This window comes from Bombina bombina, chromosome 1 (assembly GCF_027579735.1).
Source record: "Bombina bombina isolate aBomBom1 chromosome 1, aBomBom1.pri, whole genome shotgun sequence".
In the NCBI taxonomy this organism is placed as follows: domain Eukaryota; kingdom Metazoa; phylum Chordata; class Amphibia; order Anura; family Bombinatoridae; genus Bombina; species Bombina bombina.
This window is the reverse complement of record NC_069499.1, coordinates 1,157,716,027-1,157,739,693: the sequence shown is the minus strand read 5'-3', so window position 1 is coordinate 1,157,739,693 and position 23,667 is coordinate 1,157,716,027. Positions and strand designations below refer to the sequence as shown.

The 23,667-nt window shown below is 41.5% G+C and overlaps 1 protein-coding gene across 2 annotated transcripts in view; it reads right to left on the bottom strand.

The window, feature by feature from the left end:
* Positions 1 to 23,667, bottom strand: part of NBR1 (NBR1 autophagy cargo receptor) — a 357,560-nt gene that overhangs the window by 204,458 nt on the left and 129,435 nt on the right. For both annotated transcript variants that reach the window (XM_053699587.1, XM_053699588.1), the window contains exon 13: positions 17,348 to 17,635. In XM_053699587.1, the coding sequence (XP_053555562.1) occupies positions 17,348 to 17,635 (288 nt within the window). The remainder of the gene's footprint in view (positions 1 to 17,347; positions 17,636 to 23,667) is intronic.

Genomic DNA, 23,667 nt, shown 5'->3' with positions numbered 1-23,667 from the left:
AGCCTGCCCCTGCTGCTCACTTTATATATATATATATATATATATATATATATATATATATATATATATATATATATATATATATAAATATTTAAAAAAAAACATGTCTAGCTAAAATTTACTGGGCCTTGAGGTCACTTTGGTTGAGAACCACTGATCTAAACCATTCTGTAGAAACGGAAGAATCCTAGGAATTCTAAAAGAATGCAAGGAATAATCATGGGAAGTACACCACAAAAATGCAAGTTTTCTAAACTTTGATAGATTTTTCTAGAAACAAGGTTGTGGGCCTGAATCAGTGTTAATCCCAGAGTCAGAGAATCCTCTATGACTGAGAAAGCATTCAATTTCTATACCCTTAAGTTCAGAGACTTTAGATCTGGATGGGGCTTTGAGACAGAAGGTCTGGTCTTAGAGGAAGAGGCCCCGGCAGGCAAATGGACATTCGGACCAGATCCGCATACAAAATCCTGTGAGACCACGCTGAGGCAATCAGGATTACAAATGTACAAATGACTGTTCCTTTTTTATTTTGGAAATCACTCTTGGAAGCAGAACTAGAGGCGGGGAATGTATAGGCAGGCTGGTAAAACCAGGGGGACTGCTAAAGCATCCAACTCCTCTGCCTGAAAGATCCCTGGACCTTGCAAGGTAAATGGGAAGTGTGTTTAAATGAGAGGCCATCAGATCTATTTCGGGTCGGCCCCATAGTTGTACAATCAGAAAACATTTAGGTGAAGAGACCAATCTCATGGATGTAGGGTCTGACGACTGAGGTAATCTGGCTCCCAGTTGTCTACACCTGGGATGTGAATCGCAGCAATAAGGCAGGAATTGGATTCTGCCCAAGAAAGGATTCAAGATACCTCTATCATGGCTAGGGAACTTTGAGTCCCCCCTTGATGATTGCATAAGCTACTGTTGTAATATTGTCTGTCTGAAAACAGAGATAAGGCTCTTCTTTGAATAGGGGCCAGGCCTGAAGGGCCCTGAAAAGAGCACAGAATTCCAAAATATTGATTGATAACCTCGCCTCCCGGGAATTCCAAACCCCTTGTGCTGTCAAAGACCTGTAGACAGCTCCCCAACCTGAAAGACTTGCATCTGTGGTGATCACAGACCTGGTAGGATGAGCAAAAGAAGCCCCCTGAATAATAGACTGGTGATTTAGCCACCAATTCAAAGATAGGTGTGTGTTGACATCTAAGAATATCTGTTGAGATAGGAGTGTAATCCTTGCACCATTGGCGCAGCATACAAAGCTGAAGAGGTCTCATATGAAATCGAGCAAATGGAATTGCTTCCGAAGCTGCAATCATGAGGCCTAGTACTTCCATACACAGAGCCAAATTTATGCTTACCTGGTAAAATGTATTTATTTCCGGATACAGTGAGTCCACGGAATCATCAATTACTGTTGGGAATATTGCTCCTGGCCACCAGGAGGCGGCGAAGAACACCACAGCAAAGCTGTTAAAGGGACACTAAACCCACATTTTTTCTTTTATGATTCAGCTAGAGAATACAATTTTAAACAACATTCAAATTTACTTCTATTATATAATTTGCTTCATTCTTTAGATATTCTCTGTTGAAGAAATAGCAATGCACATGTGTGAGCCAATCACACGAGGCATCTATGTGCAGCACCCAATCAGCAGCTACTTGAGCCTATCTAGATATGCTTTTCAGCAAAATATATCAAGAAAATGAAGCCAATTAGATAATAAAAGTAAATTAGAAAGTTGTTTAAAATTGCATGCTCTTTCTGAATCATGAAAGAAAATGTGTGTTTTATGTCCCTTTAAGTATCACTCCCCTACCCACAATCCCCAGTCATTCGACCGAAGGAAAATCGAAAAGGAGTAACACAAGGTGTAGAGGAACCTGATGTTTAGACAAAAATAACAGTCTGAAAATAAAGGGTGGGCCGTGGACTCACCGTATCTGGAAAGAAATAAATTTATCAGGTAAGCATAAATTTTGTTTTCTTTCCTAAGATACGGTGAGTCCACGGAATCATCAATTACTGTTGGGAACCAATACCCAAGCTAGAGGACACGGGTGATTAGGGAGGGACAAGACAGGTAACCTAAACAGAAGGCAACACTGCTTGAAGAACCTTTCTCCCAAAAGGGGCCTCAGTCGAGGCAAAAGTAACACATTTGTAAAAATTTGGAAAAAGTATGCAGAGAAGAACAAGTTGCAGCCTTGCAAAACTGATCCACAGAAGCTTCACCTGTGAAAGCCCAAAAAGAAGAGACAACCCTTGTGGAATGAGCCAAACCTCTCTCAGGAGACTGCAGCCACGCAGTCTGAAAACAACAAATTCCACTTCTCAACCAGAGAAAGAGAAGTAGCAGTAGTTTTCTGTTACAGAGAAAACAAACAAAACCAGATTAAAAAATATTAAAGCATGCACAACATGCAAGAAGTGCACCCACATTCCTCAAGATATAAGAATGAGGACACAGAAAAGGAATAACGAATTCCCAAACAATATTTCCACTTAGGAAAAATAACTGGTGAATCCGAAAAAAAAGATAATCACGAATCACACTGCTAAGCCGAGAGTACCTAAACTCTCAGAGCAGAAGAAATGGCAAAAAAAGATTTTTAATTCTATAAAATTCTTTAAAATCTATGGAATGCTAAGAAGCAGCAGATGCTGCCTCCAACCCACTCCAAAGACCGCTGCTCCTTAACTCGTCCGCCACCTTTGAGGTGGCGGACAGCAATCCGCCCGATCGAATACGATCGGGCTGATTGAAACCCCCTGCTAGTGGACGATTGGTCGCAAATCTGCAGGGGGTGGTATTGACCCCTAAGGCTCAAACTAAGCCTGCTGCAAAACCTTAAAACAAGGTTAAAGTTACAAGAGGAGCAACAGACTTAAACACCGGCCTGATATTAACCAGGGTCTGACAAAAAGGTTACACGTCTGGCACATCCTCCAGACACTTGTGTAAAAAAGGAAAAACGCAGAAATCTGACCCTTCAGTGAACTGACAAAACGTCCTCCAGACCGTCCCGGAGAAAGACAAAACTACTAGCAATTCTGACCCTACATTCAAGAGCAGTCCATGGATTCACACCAATCAGGGAACTTACGCCAAACCTCATGGTAAAAAACATAATTTATGCTTACCTGATAAATTTATTTCTCTTGTAGTGTGTTCAGTCCACGGGTCATCCATTACTTATGGGATATATTCTCCTTCCCAACAGGAAGTTGCAAGAGGATCACCCAAGCAGAGCTGCTATATAGCTCCTCCCCTCACATGTCATATCCAGTCATTCGACCCAAACAAGACGAGAAAGGAAAAACTATAGGGTGCAGTGGTGACTGGAGTTTTAATTAAAATTTAGAACTGCCTCAAAAAAAAACAGGGCGGGCCGTGGACTGAACACACTACAAGAGAAATAAATTTATCAGGTAAGCATAAATTATGTTTTCTCTTGTTAAGTGTGTTCAGTCCACGGGTCATCAATTACTTATGGGATACCAATACCAAAGCTAAAGTACACGGATGATGGGAGGGACAAGGCAGGAACATTAAACAGAAGGAACCACTGCCTGAAGAACCTTTCTCCCAAAAACAGCCTCCGAAGAAGCAAAAGTGTCAAATTTGTAAAATTTTGAAAAGGTATGAAGTGAAGACCAAGTTGCAGCCTTGCAAATCTGTTCAACAGAGGCCTCATTTTTAAAGGCCCAGGTGGAAGCCACAGCTCTAGTGGAATGAGCTGTAATTCTTTCAGGAGGCTGCTGTCCAGCAGTCTCATAAGCTAAACGTATTATGCTACGAAGCCAAAAAAGAGAGAGAGGTGGCCGAAGCCTTTTGACCTCTCCTCTGACCAGAATAAACGACAAACAGAGAAGAAGTTTGCCGAAAATCTTTAGTTGCCTGTAAGTAGAACTTCAGAGCACGGACTACGTCCAGATTATGCAAAAGACGTTCCTTCTTTAAGGAAGGATTAGGACATAATGATGGAACAACAATCTCTTGATTGATATTCCTGTTAGAAACAACCTTAGGTAAAAACCCAGGTTTGGTACACAGAACTACCTTGTCTGAATGAAAAACCAGATAAGGAGAATCGCAATGTAAGGCAGATAACTCAAAGACTCTTCGAGCCGAGGAAATAGCCATCAAAAACAGAACTTTCCAAGATAAAAGCTTAATATCAATGGAATGAAGGGGTTCAAACGGAACACCCTGAAGAACTTTAAGAACCAAGTTTAAGCTCCACGGAGGAGCAACAGTTTTAAACACAGGCTTAATCCTAGCCAAAGCCTGACAAAAAGCCTGGACGTCTGGATTCTCTGCCAGACGTTTGTGTAAAAGAATAGACAGAGCAGAAATCTGTCCCTTTAACGAACTAGCGGATAAACCCTTTTCTAAACCCTCTTGTAGAAAAGCCAATATCCTAGGAATCCTAACCTTACTCCATGAGTAACTCTTGGATTCACACCAATATAAATATCTTATGGTAAATTTTTCTGGTAACAGGTTTTCGAGCCTGTATTAATGTATCAATTACCGACTCCGAAAAACCACGCTTTGATAGAATCAAGCGTGCAATCTCCATGCAGTCAGCCTCAGAGAAATTAGGCTTGGATGGTTGAAAGGACCCTGAATTAGAAGGTCCTGCCTCAGAGGCAGAGACCATGGTGGACAGGACGACATGTCCACTAGGTCTGCATACCAGGTCCTGCGTGGCCACGCAGGCGCTATCAGAATCACCAATGCTCTCTCCTGTTTGATCCTGGCAATCAGTCGAGGTAGCAACGGAAATGGTGGAAACACATAAGCCATGTTGAAAACCCAAGGGGCTGCTAGTGCATCTACCAGCACCGCTCCCGGGTCCCTGGACCTGGATCCGTAACAAGGAAGCTTGGCGTTCTGACGAGATGCCATGAGATCCAGCTCCGGTTCGCCCCAACGAAGAATCAGTTGAGCAAACACCTCCGGGTGAAGTTCCCACTCCCCCGGATGAAAGGTCTGGCGACTTAGAAAGCCCGCCTCCCAGTTCTCCACGCCTGGGATGTAGATCGCTGACAGGTGACAAGAGTGAGACTCTGCCCAGCGTATTATCTTCGAGACTTCCAAAATCGCTAGGGAACTCCTGGTTCCCCCTTGATGATTGATGTAAGCCACAGTCGTGATGTTGTCCGACTGAAATCTGATGAACCTCAGCGTTGCTAACTAAGGCCAAGCTAGAAGAGCATTGAATATTGCTCTTAATTCCAGAATGTTTATTGGGAGGAGTTTCTCCTCCTGAGTCCACGATCCCTGAGCCTTCAGGGAGTTCCAGACTGCACCCCAGTCTAGTAGGCTGGCATCTGTTGTTACAATCGTCCAATCTGGTCTGCGAAAAGTCATTCCTTTGGACAGATGAACCCGCGACAACCACCAGAGAAGAGAATCTCTGGTCTCCTGGTCCAGATTTAGTAAAGGGGACAGATCTGAGTAATCCCCATTCCACTGACTTAGCATGCATAGTTGCAGCGGTCTGAGATGCAGGCGCGCAAATGGCACTATGTCCATTGCCGCGACCATTAAGCCGATTACTTCCATGCACTGAGCCACTGATGGGCTTGGAATGGAATGAAGGACACGGCAAGCATTTAGAATTTTTGATAACCTGGACTCCGTCAGGTAAATCTTCATCTTTACAGAATCTATAAGAGTCCCTAGAAAGGGAACCCTTGTGAGTGGTAACAGAGAACTCTTTTCCACGTTCACTTTAAACCCATGCGACCTCAGAAATGCTAGAACTATCTCTGTATGAGACTTTGCATTTTGAAAACTTGACGCTTGTATCAGAATGTCGTCTAGGTACGGAGCCACCGCTATGCCTCGCGGTCTTAGTACCGCCAGAAGCGAGCCCAGAACCTTTGTAAAAATTCTCGGGGCCGTAGCCAACCCGAAGGGAAGAGCTACAAACTGGTAATGCCTGTCTAGAAAGGCAAACCTTAGGTACCGATAATGATCTTTGTGAATCGGTATGTGAAGGTAGGCATCCTTTAAGTCCACTGTGGTCATATATTGACCCTCTTGGATCATGGGTAGGATGGTTCGAATAGTTTCCATTTTGAACGATGGAACCCTTAGGAATTTGTTTAAGATCTTCAGGTCCAAGATTGGCCTGAAGGTTCCCTCTTTTTTGGGAACCACAAACAGATTTGAGTAAAAACCTTGCCCTTGTTCCGTCTGCGGAACCGGGTGGATCACTCCCATTACTAAGAGGTCTTGTACACATCGTAGAAATGCCTCTTTCTTTATTTGATTTGTTGATAACCTTGACAGATGAAATCTCCCTTGTGGAGGAGAAGTTTTGAAGTCCAGAAGGTATCCCTGAGATATTATCTCCAACGCCCAGGGATCCTGGACATCTCTTGCCCAGGCCTGGGCGAAGAGAGAAAGTCTGCCCCCCACTAGATCCGTTTCCGGATAGGGGGCCCTTTCTTCATGCTGTCTTAGGGGCAGAAGTAGGTTTTCTGGCCTGCTTGCCCTTGTTCCAGGACTGGTTTCCTTTCCAACCCTGTCTGTAACGAGTAGCAGTTCCTTCCTGTTTTGGAGCGGAGGAAGTTGATGCTGCTCCTGCCTTGAAATTACGAAAGGCACGAAAATTAGACTGTTTGGCCTTTGATTTGGCCCTGTCCTGAGGAAGGGTGTGACCCTTACCTCCAGTAATGTCAGCAATAATTTCTTTCAAGCCGGGCCCGAATAAGGTTTGCCCTTTGAAAGGAATATTAAGCAATTTAGATTTAGAAGTTACATCTGCTGACCAGGATTTAAGCCATAGCGCTCTGCGCGCCTGGATGGCGAATCCGGAGTTCTTAGCCGTTAGTTTGGTTAAATGCACAACGGCATCCGAAACAAATGCATTAGCTAGCTTAAGGGCTTTAAGCTTGTTCATAATCTCATCCAATGGTGCTGTGCGAATAGCCTCTTCCAGAGACTCAAACCAGAATGCCGCTGCAGCAGTGACGGGCGCAATGCATGCAAGGGGCTGTAATATAAAACCTTGTTGAACAAACATTTTCTTAAGGTAACCTTCTAATTTTTTATCCATTGGATCTGAGAAAGCACAACTATCCTCCACCGGGATAGTGGTACGCTTGGCTAAAGTAGAAAACTGCTCCCTCCACCTTAGGGACCGTCTGCCATAAGTCTCGTGTGGTGGCGTCTATTGGGAACATTTTTCTAAATATCGGAGGAGGGGAAAAGGGCACACCGGGTCTATCCCACTCCTTGCTAATAATCTCTGTAAGCCTTTTAGGTATAGGAAAAACGTCCGTACACACCGGTACCGCATAGTATTTATCCAGCCTACATAATTTCTCTGGGATTGCAACCGTGTCGCAATCATTCAGAGCCGCTAACACCTCCCCTAGCAATACACAGAGGTTCTCAAGCTTAAATTTAAAATTTGAAATTTCTGAATCCGGTCTCCCCGGATCAGATCCGTCACCCACAGAATGAAGCTCTCCGTCCTCATGTTCTGCAAATTGTGACGCAGTATCGGACATGGCCCTCGTGTCATCGGCGCGCTCTGTCCTTAACCCAGAGCTATCGCGCTTGCCTCTTAACTCAGGCAAATTAGATAACACTTCCTTCATAACATTAGCCATATCATGCAAGGTGATTTGTAAGGGCCTTGATGTACTTGGCGCCACAATCTCACGCACCTCCTGAGCGGGAGGCGAAGGTACTGACACGTGAGGAGAGTTAGGCAGCAAAACTTCCCCCTCGTTGTCTGGTGATAATTTCTTTACCAGTAAAGACTGACTTTTATTTAAAGTAACATCAATACAATTGGTACACATATTTCTATTGGGCTCCACATTGGCTTTTAAACATAATGAACAAGTAGATTCATCTGTATCAGACATGTTTAAACAGACTAGCAATGAAGGCTAGCAAGCTTGGAAAAAATCTTTCAATAAATTTACAAGCAATAGAAAAAAACGCTGCAGCGCTTTTTAAAAACACAAAAAAACTGTCACAGTTGAAATAACAATGAACTAAATCAGTTATAGCCAACAATTTTAACAGTAAATGTATGAATTTAGCAGAGGATTGCACCCACTAGCAAACGGATGATTAACCTCTCAATACCCAAAAAAACGGATAATCAATTTAAGATTTAACGCTCTTATCACAGTCAAACACACTGTCACAGGTCTGCTGTGACTGATTACCTCCCTCAAAAATGAATTTTGAAGACCCCTGAGCTCTCTGGAGACGTCCTGGATCAAGGAGGAAGAAGCAGGAAGACTGTGCTAGAATTTTAACTGCGCAACAAGGCGCTAAAAAAGGCCCCTCCCACTCATATTACAACAGTGGGAGACCTGTTATAACGGTTTCTATGCAGAAATATACGTTTAGCCATATGGAAAAAAATCATGCCCAAAAAGATTTATCACCAAAGTACCTCACAAAACGAATAACATGCCAGTAAACGTTTTAAAAACAACTTTCCAGTGTTATGCAAAGTTATCACTAAGCCTGCTACCAGTCGCTTCTACTGCAGTTAAGGCTCATACATTTATTTTAGTATTAACAGTATTTTCTCAGTCAAATTCTAGTCCCTAGAAAATAACTCCACTGTGCATACATTTATCAGCCTGATACCAGTCACTACTACTGCTATAAAGGCTGTACTTACATCATATGGGTAACAGCAGTGTTTTCTTAGTCAATTCCATTCCTAGAAAATATTACTGCACATACCTCATTTGCGGGGGACCCCGCATGCTATTCCCTTTTCTGAAGTTACCCCACTCCTCAGAATGTGCGAGAACAGCCAGTGGATCTTAGTTATGTCTGCTAAGATCATAGAACACGCAGGAAGATTCTTCCTCTAAATACTGCCTGAGAGAAAAAACAGCACACTCCGGTGCCATTTTAAAATAATAAACTTTTGATTGAAGAATAATTAGGTAAAAAAAACTCCTATCTCCTCTCGCGACCTCCTTTGTTGAGACTTGCAAGAGAATGACTGGATATGACATGTGAGGGGAGGAGCTATATAGCAGCTCTGCTTGGGTGATCCTCTTGCAACTTCCTGTTGGGAAGGAGAATATATCCCATAAGTAATGGATGACCCGTGGACTGAACACACTTAACAAGAGAAATTACCAGTAACAGGCTTGCGAGCTTGAGTCATGGGCTAAATGACCAATTGAGAAAAAAACACGCTTAGACAGAACTAAGCATTCAATCGGACCCTGAATTAGAAGGTCCCTCCTCAGGAACAACTACCAAGGTGGAAGAAATACATCTCCACTAGGTCTAAATACCAGATCCTGCGAGACTATGCAGAAACTATGAAAATACTGATGCTCACTCCCATTTGATAAGAGGAATGATCCGTGGAAGGAGAGCAATCAGACTAAGATCCCAAGGAACCGTCAGGGTATTTAACAGAGCAGCCTGCTGATCTTTTAACCTTAAACCTAACTTGGAAGTTTGGCGTACTGCCATCTCCAACTCCAGCACCCCCATTTGAGGGTTAGCCTGGAAAACACCTCCGGGAGACACACCCACTCCCCAGGCGAAAAATCTGACTGCTCAAGAAGTCTGCTCCCGGTATTCACTCTTGAAATGTGAATAGTGGATAAACAACAAATGTGCGCGTCCGCCCACCGAAAAATCCACGCAAAACATGGCAAAGGAACTCCAGGTTCCTCCCAGGTGGTTAATGTAAACCACTGAGATGAATTTGTTCAACTAGAACCTGAAAAAAACAGATAAGACAACTGAGACCAAGCCATCAGAGCATTGTAGATCGCTCTCCACTACAAGCTAATTATAGGGAGAGCAGGCTCCTCCAAAGTACCACAAGGCTAGCGACCATGGTCACTATAACTCTTTAAAGTCTCCTGAAGAATGTGCCCCTTGACAGATACTCCTGAGAAAACCAAAGATTCTGGAGAATGCGGGTAACCATCCCGCTACCCCTTGCAAGCAAAGCGAGCGCTCTACCACTAATTCCCCTCTCTGATCCACAGAGAATAATCTCAAGTCGATAGATCTAGATCTATCCTCCGAGACAGAGTCACAAGATCCCAGATCCACTATCTGAACATGCGTAACAGCACCCTCTCAGATGAATCGAGCAAAGGGATGATGTCCAATGAAGCAACTATCAGAACAATTACCTTCATACATTGATCTACTAAAACCAAACAGAGTGCCGAAAGAGGCAAGAGGAAAGAATCCTCTATTTTCTGACCTCTGTCAAAATTATTTCCAGAGATAGGGAAACTAATATGGTCCCTAAGAAACTACCCCTGTAGCTAGACAAGGGAACTCATTTTCAGTTTCACTTCCATCCGTGGGAACGAAGAAAGAAAACAATATCTCTGTATGAAAGTTTGCTTGTTGAAAAGATGGCGCCTTACCCATTATGTCGTCCAGGAAGGGCACCACAGCAATTCCCAGAAACCTGATCACTGCAAAGAAAGCCCCCTCTGGGAGCCGTGGCAAGGCCAAAGGGAAGAGTCACAAGCTGAAAATGTTTGACATAAAGGCAAAACTCAGGAACTTGAAAATACGCGTCCTCCAGGTCTATGGTCACCATGAACTGACCACTTTGGACCAAAGGAAGAATGAAACCACTAGTTTTCATCCTGAAAAGACGGTAACCTGAGTCAACTTGTTTAGACACTTTAGATTTACAGTTAACAACCAGCATCGAGAGGTGGATTTGAATCCTGGGCCCTCTGCTTGCAAGCCTAGTGTGCTAACCACTAAGCCACAACAGAGCATCTACCATAGGACGAAAAATTCCCTCTTTTTCGGGAACCAAGAACAGGAATGAATAGAATTCTAGACCTCATTACCTTACAGGAACTGGAACTAACATTCACAGGGAAGAGAGGTCCCAAATGCACTTTAAAAATGCCTCACTGTATATAGCACTAATTGTATTCAGATTTCAAGTAATACATATTAATTGGACACTAAACAACACATTATTATGCACGTGTTTAAATAGATATTTAGATTATCACTAATTAATAATAACTTTTCTATTTAAAATTATGATCAAAATAAATATGATTGTATAAGAAATTATCACTACAAAACACAATTAAAAAGAATTAAAAATGTTTAATAAATAATTAAAAATATCACATTTAATTTATATGCACTTTAGATTTTATGAATTAATTCATATAAGCTAAATAAGAAAAAACTACTAACTTTTGTTTACATTAATTTCATTTTATTTTGTTCTATATTTATTTATAATTGATTTGAATAAATGCTTTTATTCTTTTTGAATTTCTTTTACTTTTTACTTTTGTATAAAATCTGATAATATGACCCAAGGTGATCCGCACTTTCATTGCATATTCCCAGATGAAATAATGAGGAAGGAACATTGGTCTAAATGACGATTCATTTGGGACATATGAATACACTGAACAAAGCTTGGAAACAGCGCTCACTACACGATTGGCCCAGCTACAACATGTGACCACGAAACTCTCATCGGGCCTGAAAGGAACACACACATGATCGCGACTCTAAAGGGAACTTTCATTTTGCTCAAATCTGATTGGTTACAATGTAAGCGGTTCTTTTATATCCATCTGATTGAGTAAATTATAGAGAAATTGAGCGATATTGCTTCAGCAAATATACACATTGCATGATTCTCGAATACAATCAGATGGAGATAAATTAAAAGCATTATTTGTGAATCCTATTCCAGTTTATTACCGGAACAGGAAACTTGATTACCTGTATAAAAAGCACCTGTACTATCCATGGGCAGCACTTCCAAACTTTTACTGCTCTTGATAAAGAAGATTGTATCGTTGAAACGCGAAGAGCCAAAATAAGAGCTTTTATTTGTCAAACTGACATGTTTTAATAAATATTTGTTTTTCTACAACAAGTATTCTATTTGCTGCCTTTTTTGGAAGTACAACTACAGTTACAACCATTTTGAGGAGCCAGATTCCGAATTACTCGGAGTGAGTATATTGCACTTTATACACATTATGGGATACAACCTTTCAGTGTAACCTTCGTTACTTACAGATACACTCACATCTAAAAAGAAACAGCAACCTTTGTTAGAGGTCTTATCTGAAGAGGCTGAACTCTGAATATTTCGGAGTAAGTATACTGCACTAAATATTTGGTGTTGTCTTTTACAAATCACAAGCCAAGCTTTCTACTCCTCAGTGTGCACGCATCAGAAAAAGGATATAACACAAAGACCTACGCCTCTACATCCTATATCCACTCACTGTTATCTGGTCTGCAGATAATTTGAGAGGTGGAACCTGTCTCTGGGAGTCAAGGTATGAATTCTATGTAGAAACCCTGAGATACTGTGTCCGCAGCCTATCTGGGACATCTCGTATCCATTATCCAAAATATTCCCGTCAAATCAGGAGTAAATAAGGTCTTACCCTGTTAGGGAAGCGCCAAAAGCTTGGACTCAGAGGAAAATCCACTGACTAAGAATATAGCCACAACACCCCGCGGGCTAGCTTAAGAGCCTTAATTCTGTTCTGGATCTCCTCCAAAGTAGTCCCTACAAAATTGGAATCAAACAAAGCGTTGCACCAATAGGATGCCGCACTTGACACAGTGGCAATACAAACATCCATGTGACCTCCAGCTTAGTCCAATGATCCTGAAAAGAAAAGCTATCCTCCCTCGAAGTTCTTTAAGCCACAGTAGAAATGCCCTACTACTTTAGGCACCGTGCATCATGATATTTAATAGAGACAGCGACAGGAATCAACCTTTTAAAGACAGGAGACAGGGAAAAAAGAATCCCTGACTTCACCCATTCCTGTGAAAAATCTCCTAGCACGGTCTGGAACAGGAAAAACTTCCACAGAGGAATCCTAGTATATACAAAGTTTACTCGATTCTTTATGGTTGATAACGACAGATGTATCGGAGTTGCTCTAAAGTAGCTAAAACCTCCTTTAACCATACACAAAGGTGTCCAAGCTTAAATCTGAAGGATACCATTTCAGCATCAGATGAAGGAATTATACTGTCCAAATCTGAGATTTCACCCTCAAAGGCTACCCCTATAAAGAAAAGTAACCTGAGTAGCAACAGGTGGAACAGAAACCTTTCTATCTGAATCTATAATTTTCCTCTTGCTAGTCCCCTGACACAGAGGAAAAACAGATAAAGTTACAGATACCACAGAGAATATCTGAACTGTAAAATCTGCAGGCAAAAACACTCATCCAGGAGATTGAGAGGAACCACAGGGCACTGCATGTGATGCCATGGAGGCTAGGAACGTTAGGGAGAAAGCTGTGGCATTGCCTGAACAGCATCAACCAGAGAGACATTGGGTTCAATGTGCAACAACCTATCTCCACATGAGAAAAGTCTAGCTAAGCAAGCATACCAAATTGCATAAATAACAAATTTGTGATACAATACATAACCAATAAAGGATCCAACATAAAGGCTTCCATGTCCTGAGATCACGAAAAGAAAAAATAAATAAAATTCTTTAACTTTACATTGTGAAAAGGTTATGTACTGTCCCTTTAAGGTCTCAGCAAACACTCTTGCAATACATTCTACAGACTAGCACTAAGTTTACAAGAAAAATATCCCTACACCTCAGACACGGAGGTGTTAAAAAGAAGCAGGAAAAAAACCTTCTGGGGTTACAAAAACAAACAAGCTAGATATTGGCTTAGTTAGCACTTAGATCCCCTCCATGCTGCACTTACTACCTGCAGTCTCTTGTGTTATATTCCTAAAAGAATGAGCCAAAGAAATATGGCAGGGCTTCCTCTAGTACAATAAAAAATAATTGAAAACAGAGAATCCGCTGCTCCTTACGTTAACACAGTCAGAGGATAAGGCGGAGAAGCGGGCCAACAACAAAATACGCCATCACCAAACAGGTGCGCATCTCAAACACACTCTTACCCGCCATGAAACTAAAAATGGCGGAGGACATTAGCCCATAGCAGAAAAATACAGCTAGAGGGAATAGCATTCCTCATGGAGCCGCAAAAGTAAACATAGGTCATATTTAAAAAAAAAAAAAAAAAAAAAAAAAACACGGAAGACCCTCAGCTGCAGGTTCCCTTACTGTTTGAGACCGGTCTGTGCTTATGAACAGAAAACAAACCAATATGTAGCCCTCAACATACATACGGAGCATAATACTGCAGTGATCACAATAAAAAAAACGACCTTGCTTAGCTGAACCCAATAAAAAAAGAGAAACCCCTGTCTCAAGTCACCCTATAGGTGCCTGCTCCCTGCCATCAATATCCTTACCAAGGATATAAAAGTCCCATATGTTGCAGGTAAACTATTAAGTGCACAGCCTCCCTATATATAGAAGACAAAATGCACTTACCTGCATTCTGGCCATCCGGCAGGAGGACAGCTAGTTGTGCAGGTAAGGAAATGCTGCAATTCCCTGAGCTCTGATTAGCTGTTGCTAGACCAAACGGAAGAGCAACAAACTGATAATGCTTTTCCAGAAAATAAAATCTCAGTAACCAGTAATGTTCTGGGTGAATAAATATGTGAAGGTAAGCATCCTGTAAATCTATTGTGTACATAAAGTGACCTTGTTGAACAAAAGGCAGAATAGTCCTGAGTTTCCATTTTGAAAGTTGGAATTCTGACAAATTTGTTTAGAGTTTTCAGATCCAGAATTTGAGTGAAATAATTTTCATTCTTTGGTACAATGAAGAGATTTGAATAAAGTCCCATCCCCTTTTCTTGTTAACAATTACTACTGTATATCCGAGATCTGAGACCGTTTTCAGAAAACTCTGAGCTTCTATAGGATGTTTTGGAATATGGATGAGAAAAAAAAACCTTCCAGTAGGATGTTGTATTCTGAATCCAATTCGATATCCATGATAAATAATGCTTTGAATCCAGGGATTTTGGACAGATTCTAACCAAGATTTTTGAAAAAAAATGAAAATGCCTCCTACCTGTAGTACTGGATTGGGGGCCATACCTTCATGAAGTCTTAGAGGCTGGATTAGGTTTCTTATTCTGTTTGGATTTATTCAAATTTGAAGATGGTCTCCAGTAGAGACCCAAACAATTTATTTTATGGGAAAGAAAGAAATAGTAATCTAGATTTAGATACCATATCAGCATTTCATGATTTAAGGCGTAAAGCTATTCTGGTAAGGACAGCTAAAGACATATTTTTGATGTTTATTTTCATAATATCAAACACTGCATCACAAATAAAATTAATTTGCATATTGAAGAAAATTCAAGAGATTAGAACATACAGGGTCCGAAGACAACTGCTGAGCTAGACTGGATAGCCAGAAAGTAGAAGCAGCAGCTATGTCAGCAATAGATATAGCTTGTCTAAGAATATAACTAGTATGTAGATATGCCATTCTTAGATAAGATTTAAGTTTTCTATCTAAAGGGTCTTTAAAATAAGTAATGTCTTCTAAAGGAATAGTAGTGCGCTTAGCCAGAGTGGAAATGGCCCCATCAACTTTTGGAAACGTTTCCCCATAACGCAAGTTAGCAGCAGGTAAAGGATATCGTTTTTTAAACCTTGAAGAAGGGTTATGAGTGACACCTGGTTTAGACCATTCCTTAGCAATCATATCAGAGACAACATCAGGTACAGGAAACTCTCAGGGGAGATTGACAACAGTTTTATATACTGAATTCAAATGATTACAGGGTTTATCAATAGAAGGTTTAGTGACGGACTTCCTTCAAAAGAAAACGAATATGTTCAATTTTAAATAAAGAGGAATTTTAAGTTACTACGTCCGATGAGGAAACCTCACTGTTAGAGGAATCATCATTTAAAGATTCTTTTGCAGGTCAGTTCTTATATTACTAGTAGAAGGTAAAATTTGAACTGACCTTTCACACTTATTTGAAGGCGATAGTGCAGCCAAGGCCTTTGTAATGGCAGTAGCAATAAAATTTTCATTGCTGGAGGTACGCCATCTGCATCCATCTGTAAGACAGTAGGTGCATTAGTACATATAGAAACATCATTAGATTGATAGGTTTGCAATAAGAAATCTAAGCATAAGCTGCATTAATGAGCTGAAGAAGCTACTTCAATTGTTTTACAGCACACTTAGCTTTGGTAGAAAGGTGATCAACAGATTCAGTTCCTATGGTAACTTTAGTGACAGATTGGGGCTGCTCCATAATGGCAAAAAAATTTAAAAAATAAAGCTGCAATAAATACTATTATTACCCCCTTAAGGTAAGCTTTTTGAGGAAAAGGAAAAAATATGCCCCTTTATTATATAGCATTGCAAGGACGTTAAAAGCGCTAAGCAAATGAAGCCTAGAAAACAGTTAAAGTCAGATTGTGCAATTACAAATGCAAATCAAATAGTGAAGAAAAAAAAGTGCTAAAAGTCGCATGTATAATGCGTCTTAGAGACGTATGTGGTAGTAAGTTTGCACTTTTGTGGCGCAAAAAAATGAAAAAGCAATTTGCGCTTTTAAAGGCGCAATATTTGAAAAAGGTTGCAAAATTAAAGTGCACGGTCTGATGCCAAGAAGGCGGGCTTGCGTGCGCAGGTTTGTAAAAATTTTGTGTTGAGATTTTATGATCACATTATTGCATGTGAACTATTTGGCGCAATATGAAAGCAAGGGGAATAGTAAGAATCTGTCCCTGGGCCATTCATACACATAGTTATATTTATTTAAACGTTTGTTTTAAATTAAAAGTGTCCAACCCATAGCTGTGAGTGTCTATATAATAAAATATAAAACATACTTACCCATAGACACTTGTCCACTCATTGCAGACAGCCAAACCAGTACTGAAACATATCAGTAGAGGTAATGGAATAGGAGTATAACATCGATCTGTAAAGGGAGGCAGAATATGAATCCCTGCGACTGAATTTACAAAGAGCCCATGGAAAGATTTCCCGTGAGGCTAAAATATGGTGTCATAAGGCAGTACTCCCTTCACTTCCCTCTGTATATGCTCTGAAGCACCTTTCACTGGAGAAATCAAGCACATCATCATGCTTCAACCACCTCCAACGGAGGTAAAGTTAAAAACTGAGGTATGTGTGAAGTGGATTTTTTTTTTTATAGGCTTTTGAGGTTTGGGAAACATTGCCTCCTCCTGGTAGGAAAGTATATCCCATACATATCAACTCGTGGACTCTCGCAACCTATATGAAAGGAATATTTTGAAAATTGAATATTCTAGAAGCTGTTGTTGGTGATAATTGCCCTAACATATACATGATATAATACAACTAGCCAGCTAGATGAAACTCACTGACTATTTACTAATCAGATTAACTTAGGAGTGACTTCACGCATGAGAGTATACTTGCCTCTTCTTGATGACTGCGGTTGGATGATCTGAGAGATGTTAGTCCTTTTTCCATATCCTCCATATTGTCTGTGCAAGGAAGCGAGTCTACAATGATGCTGCACCAGACACGAGGTCCAAATTGCTCACCTTTATGAGCCAGCCGCCAGTGGGAGGTATAGGTTCCTTCTAAAGCTGGTGCTATGAATTCTACAGACAGAACTCCCACTTGCCCTGGAAGTAGGGATGGGACTGTGGCATCTTTTCGAGAAGAGGATGCAAGCGTTAAGTTGCCCCACATGAAGTTTAACTAGTGGAAAGATGAAAGAGGAGTCATGATGGATGGAAAACAATGTATAAGAGTATTTTATTAGTAGTACACTAATGTCCCTTGGTAACAGTATTTGACCCCAACAACCAGGTTAAACATATAGTTAAACTCATACAGAAAGAAGTGCTCAACCAGGAATGGATAACAGCTCAGTAGCTTGTTCTAGGGTGACTTACCAACTGGGAGCAGCATCTTTTAGACCAATTGTGCTTTTTACAGAGGAGACTTTTCCTAAAGTATATCAGTCTGATCTTGCCTAAAAAAGGTCAGTCCAGCCCCAAAATACCAGGCAATCCTCCTCTAAACAAGGAACATAGCAACCCCAAGTGATTGTTTAGGTCTTCTCTGGGCCTCATCACTGATTTGCAGCTATATCCCTCTAAACATAAAGGGCAGGGAATCACAGGTGTTCCCAGGTGGTGAACCATCAAAGAACAAGCTACTGAGCTGTTTATTATTCATGTTTGAACGCTTCTCTCTGTATATATTTGTGTTATGACCCTAGAAAAAGTCTCCCTAAGGGTGATAGGGGAAACCAGACATGAACACCCTGCCCAATGTGCCTAGGAGGTATAATGGCTGCACCTCAATGACTAGGCCCACAGAAGGCCAAAACAATTGTCTAGGGTTGATGTGTCCCTTGTTCAGAGGAAGATTGCCTGGTATTTCGGCCTACCAAAGAACAAGTTACTACTTGTTTATTCCTGGTTGACCACTTCTCTTTGATTGACACTGGGTGTGCTGCATAGTATATGTATACGTCTAATGAAGAAAGCAAAAGCAGCGGTTTAAAACTTTACTTTTAATACAAAAGGCTTAAAATCCCATGGTATAGCATCACAGTCAGTATTCAGCAATACAGTTTACGTGTTTCGGCGCTGAGCCGTACTCATAACTGTTAAAAGGTATACTATACACACCTCCTTAAAAAGGGTGTGCTAAATACCAATTGGTTAAAAAGGTGAAACACCTCCTTAACACATACACGGAATAAAAGTATACAATACTTAAATATTACAACAGTATCTATACAATACATTATCTCTCCTCAGCTGGCAGAATTGATGACATTGTTATCCAATTGAGGGATTCAGGTTAAAGTGAAAAACAGGATAAAAAAAGAATAGAAAAAAAAAAAAGAGCAAAAAAAAAAAAGAGAGAAAATACATAAAGCAATAGATCCAAGCAGAGTCAGGTGGAAAGGTGCCATAATAATACCATATACCAGAGTACAGCTTTCTTAGATATAATAGAACCTGCTGTGTCGGCTATATAGATATGATACATATATACTTTAAAAATCACACTAAAAGGTAAGTGACATGAAACAAAATATCTATGTATTATACTGATTACTATAAACAGCGTCTAGAGCTACTCTGGGTCCTGACTTCCAAAGATTTCGAATTAAGGCGATTTCCTACGAAACCACAATTATTTTGAGTTTGAGGGGGTGTTCTATCTCCAGAGATGTGGGACAGCTATGGTAGAAAAATTTGCCCCTTCCTATGCCAACCTATATATGGGTTGGTGGGAGCTGTCCCACATTTTTGGAGATTAAAACCCCTTCAGAGCCCATATAATTTACTAAAGGCGATTTATTGATGATCTCCTGTTTATTTGGCAGGGAGATAGAGCCAGTATGCTTGGATTTATAAGCTATATTAACAACAACATGAACCTCATGTTTACTCATGAGATACAAGAGACGTCGTCAACTTCCTAGATATAACGTTGAAGGGCGATAAAGAGGACCACATTGAGACCAGCATATATAGAAAGCCCATATCTGGCAATTCTGTTCTCCATGCCAGTAGATGCCACCCAAAACATGTGACCTACGCTATAGCCAAAGGGCAACTGATCAGGTAAAAAAACTTAAATTATGCTTAACTGCTAATTTTCTTTTCTTCTGACAGGAAGAGTCCACAGCTGCATTCATTACTTTTTGGAATGCAGAATCTGGCCACCAGGAGGAGGCAAAGACACCCCAGCCAAAGGCTTAAATACCTCTCCCACTTCCCTCATCCCATAGTCATTCTGCCAAGGAAACAAGGAACAGTAGGATAAAAAGAGTCCACAGCTGCATTTGAAATAGCTGATTTAGCCTGTGGTATCCAAATATATATATATATATATATATATATATATATATATATATATATATATATATATATATATATAGTAAAACAGTTATGGATCCCACGGACGGACTCCGTGTTGCAGCAAGGACCCAAATGAAGCAGGCACACAGGTTTTTTCAAAAACACTCCGGTTTATTGGCAAAGTTGTTTACCAAACGTTTCGGCTCACACACGAGCCTTTGTCAATGGTGTACATCCGTGGGATCCATAACTGTTTTACTGTTTGTTTCTCCCTAGTGAGAGCACCAGGTAGCTGACATACTCGTGAGTGCCGTTCACCTCTGCAACTTTATATATATATATATATATATATATATATATATATATATATATATATATATAATCTGGACAAGGATAAGCACTCACTGGATTTAAACACAACAAATTATTTAATAAATAATTTGTTGTGTTTAAATCCAGCGAGTGCTTATCCTTGTCCAGATTGAATATTTCGTTAAGCACCCACCCTGGTCTGTGTTTGGGTTGGCAAGTGAGTGCGCACTTATTTGGCGGCCCCTTCAAAGGGCACCATAGCCTGAAAAACCCAACACCCTACAAAAAACTGGAAGGACGGGTTAGAAACCTGAAAGGACCCAGTAAGTGAACATCAGGTAAATAACCTACAAAGCCAAGCTAAAGACCACTCAGATCCCTAGATCCATCAAGCACAAAAAAAACCCAAGGAGCCAAGTCCCGCAGGCTTTCCGATCACACAAAGATAACCCTCGTCTCGAAGTAGGGACCTACACCTAGCCTCGAGGGAGAAAACGGAGGACCCATAAGATGTCTAAAGGACCACCAACGAAGGAAAGAAACCTTGAAACCACTAAGGCGAACCTTGCTAAAGACAACCGCCCAGGGAAGAACGGTCTAGAATGGCAAGGACCAGGGATCAACACCAGACCTAAAAAAAGTGCCATCACGAAAAAATCCCAAGGTTTAACGTCAGATCCCTGACACAAAACCATACGACTTAAGGTGCCACAAGGAAGCCACAAGCTCCCCACTGAACCCTAGAATAGCAGACACAGTAGCTAAACTAGTCAAACATAGGTAGGAAACCCACTTACACTAAAAAAAATTCGGAAGATGTAGACAAGGATGAGTATCTCATCAGAGAAAAAGCTATCTCGTGACAAGAACTCACAAACTCCAGCTTCAAGACAGCAAAGCTGACCTTAAGCCAATATGGGAGACTATCCCACAGAGAATGCTGCAAAAAATCTAGACGACACGCTAGACATCCAACACCAGCAGCATGAGCGACCAGTGGAGGGATGAACACTGTGACCCCCCACCAAGGCAGGAACGAGGTTAAAGAGCTGCCACCGCAGGATCAACTTCAACCCTCTGCCACTAGGCAGGGAGATAACCCTTAGGCCACTTAGACCTGCAGCGACTGGAAGCTCAAGACTCAACAGAGCAGCCAGATCCCAGACCCCCCTTCTGAGGTAACAGACCCAGTCCAAAAAATTGGCAACGTCCAAATACAAGAATACAAAATTCTACAGACCACACCACAGAAGAAAAAAGGGGGGCCTCAAGGAAAACAACTCTGACCATTATTTAAATTAGCTTGACAGGACAGAAGACTTTGGGCTCAGGGTCCAGAACCCCTACACAGCTCCCTTCATAAAAAGGATCAATACCCTTAAGGGAGATAGGACACAGAACTACAGCTTCCCAGTACCAGAACCCAGCCCTATAACCTCTTGCACGCAAAGGAGGGCAGCACCCTTCGGAAAACGAGAAGAGATAAGCTATGAGGCCTCATGGACACTGAACCACTGCAAGACCTCCCCGAAGGAGGGTAAACTTAAAAGGAACCGCTTCCCCAGCCAGAGGCTTGGTGAAGAGAGAAAGAATTGGTAAAAACCATTAAAAGGATACCAACAGCTCAGTTGAAACCAACCCACAAGCTTACATCAAGGTGCAATAGCTGCCCCTGACAACAAAACTAGCACTCAGGCAGATACCAAATTGTCCCTGAAGGGACAAGCGGAAGATGTAGAACCTAAAGCCTTGAAGCCGATTTTAAAACAGCTTGCGAACACACATTCAAGGTGCCAATAGCTGCAGCTGGTTTCACCTAGGACCGATCCAGATCCAGACCCCGAAACTCAGACAAGAGACATGGCCATAAGCCAGACCCCCAGAACCCGAGACCGGTCGATGTTCGAACCCCATAAGGACCATCCAGTGATAACATACGGAGGAATGCCCCCTGCAGTGCACTCCCATATCCCAATGTCCCTGGACATTGGACTCTTGAAAGAGCTACAAACCAAAAGAGGCCAAGGAGCCACCTTAACAGGTCTAAGAGGGCAACCTGAAGTTTTACTCTGCTGTAAACCCAAAGAGATAGACCTCTTAGAGAGTCGAAAAGGAACACCCCCCTCTAAAGACCACGGGATTACAAGGGACAGGCTCCAAACCAGTCCATAGGATGAGAAGAGAATAATATTTCCAAAAAACCCTTACGGCATCAGTCTCCCGGAAATCCTGTATCTCACAGGAAAACACAGTAAGAGCCTCACAAATCCTGGCAGACGAGGCGACCAGAGGAGAATGCCAAATGAAAAACAAAAGGGGAAAAACCCCAACCCCTGTGCTCCCATAGGGGAGTGTGCAACATATTAAAAGGAGGAAGTAACAAGCCTCCTTAATAACCCTCAGCAACCTACGAGAGGTGCCTGGGACGATTCACAAATAACAGAATTTATGTTTACCTGATAAATTTCTTTCTCCAACGGTGTGTCCGGTCCACGGCTTCATCCTTACTTGTGGGATATTCCCTTCCCCTACAGGAAATGGCAAAGAGAGCACCCAGCAAGAGCTGTCCATATAGCTCCCCCTCTGGCCCCACCCCCCAGTCATTCGACCGACGGTTAGGAGAAAAAGGAGAAACTATAGGGTGCCGTGGTGACTGTAGTGTATAAAGAAATAAAATTTTCAAACCTGATTAAAAACCAGGGCGGGCCGTGGACCGGACACACCGTTGGAGAAAGAAATTTATCAGGTAAACATAAATTCTGTTTTCTCAAACATTGGTGTGTCCGGTCCACGGCTTCATCCTTACTTGTGGGAACCAATACCAAAGCTTTAGGACACGGATGAAGGGAGGGAGCAAACCAGGTTACCTAAACGGAAGGCACCACGGCTTGCAAAACCTTTCTCCCAAAAATAGCCTCCGAAGAAGCATAAGTATCAAATTTGTAAAATTTGGCAAAAACATAATTTATGCTTACCTGATAAATTTATTTCTCTTATAGTGTATTCAGTCCACAGGTCATCCATTACTTATGGGATTATATCTCCTTCCCAACAGGAAGTTGCAAGAGGATCACCCAAGCAGAGCTGCTACATAGCTCCTCCCCTCACATGTCATATCCAGTCATTCGACCGAAACAAGACAAGAAAGGAGAAACCATAGGGTGCAGTGGTGACTGGAGTTTTAATTAAAATTTAGATCTGCCTTAAAAAGACAGGGCGGGCCGCGGACTGAATACACTACAAGAGAAATAAATTTATCAGGTAAGCATAAATTATGTTTTCTCTTGTTAAGTGTATTCAGTCCACGGGTCATCCATTACTTATGGGATACCAATACCAAAGCTAAAGTACACGGATGATGGGAGGGACAAGGCAGGAACTTTAAACGGAAGGAACCACTGCCTGAAGAACCTTTCTCCCAAAAACAGCCTCCGAAGAAGCAAAAGTGTCAAATTTTGAAAATTTTGAAAAGGTATGAAGCGAAGACCAAGTCGCAGCCTTGCAAATCTGTTCAACAGAGGCCTCATTTTTAAAGGCCCAGGTGGAAGCCACAGCTCTAGTGGAATGAGCTGTAATTCTTTCAGGGGGCTGCTA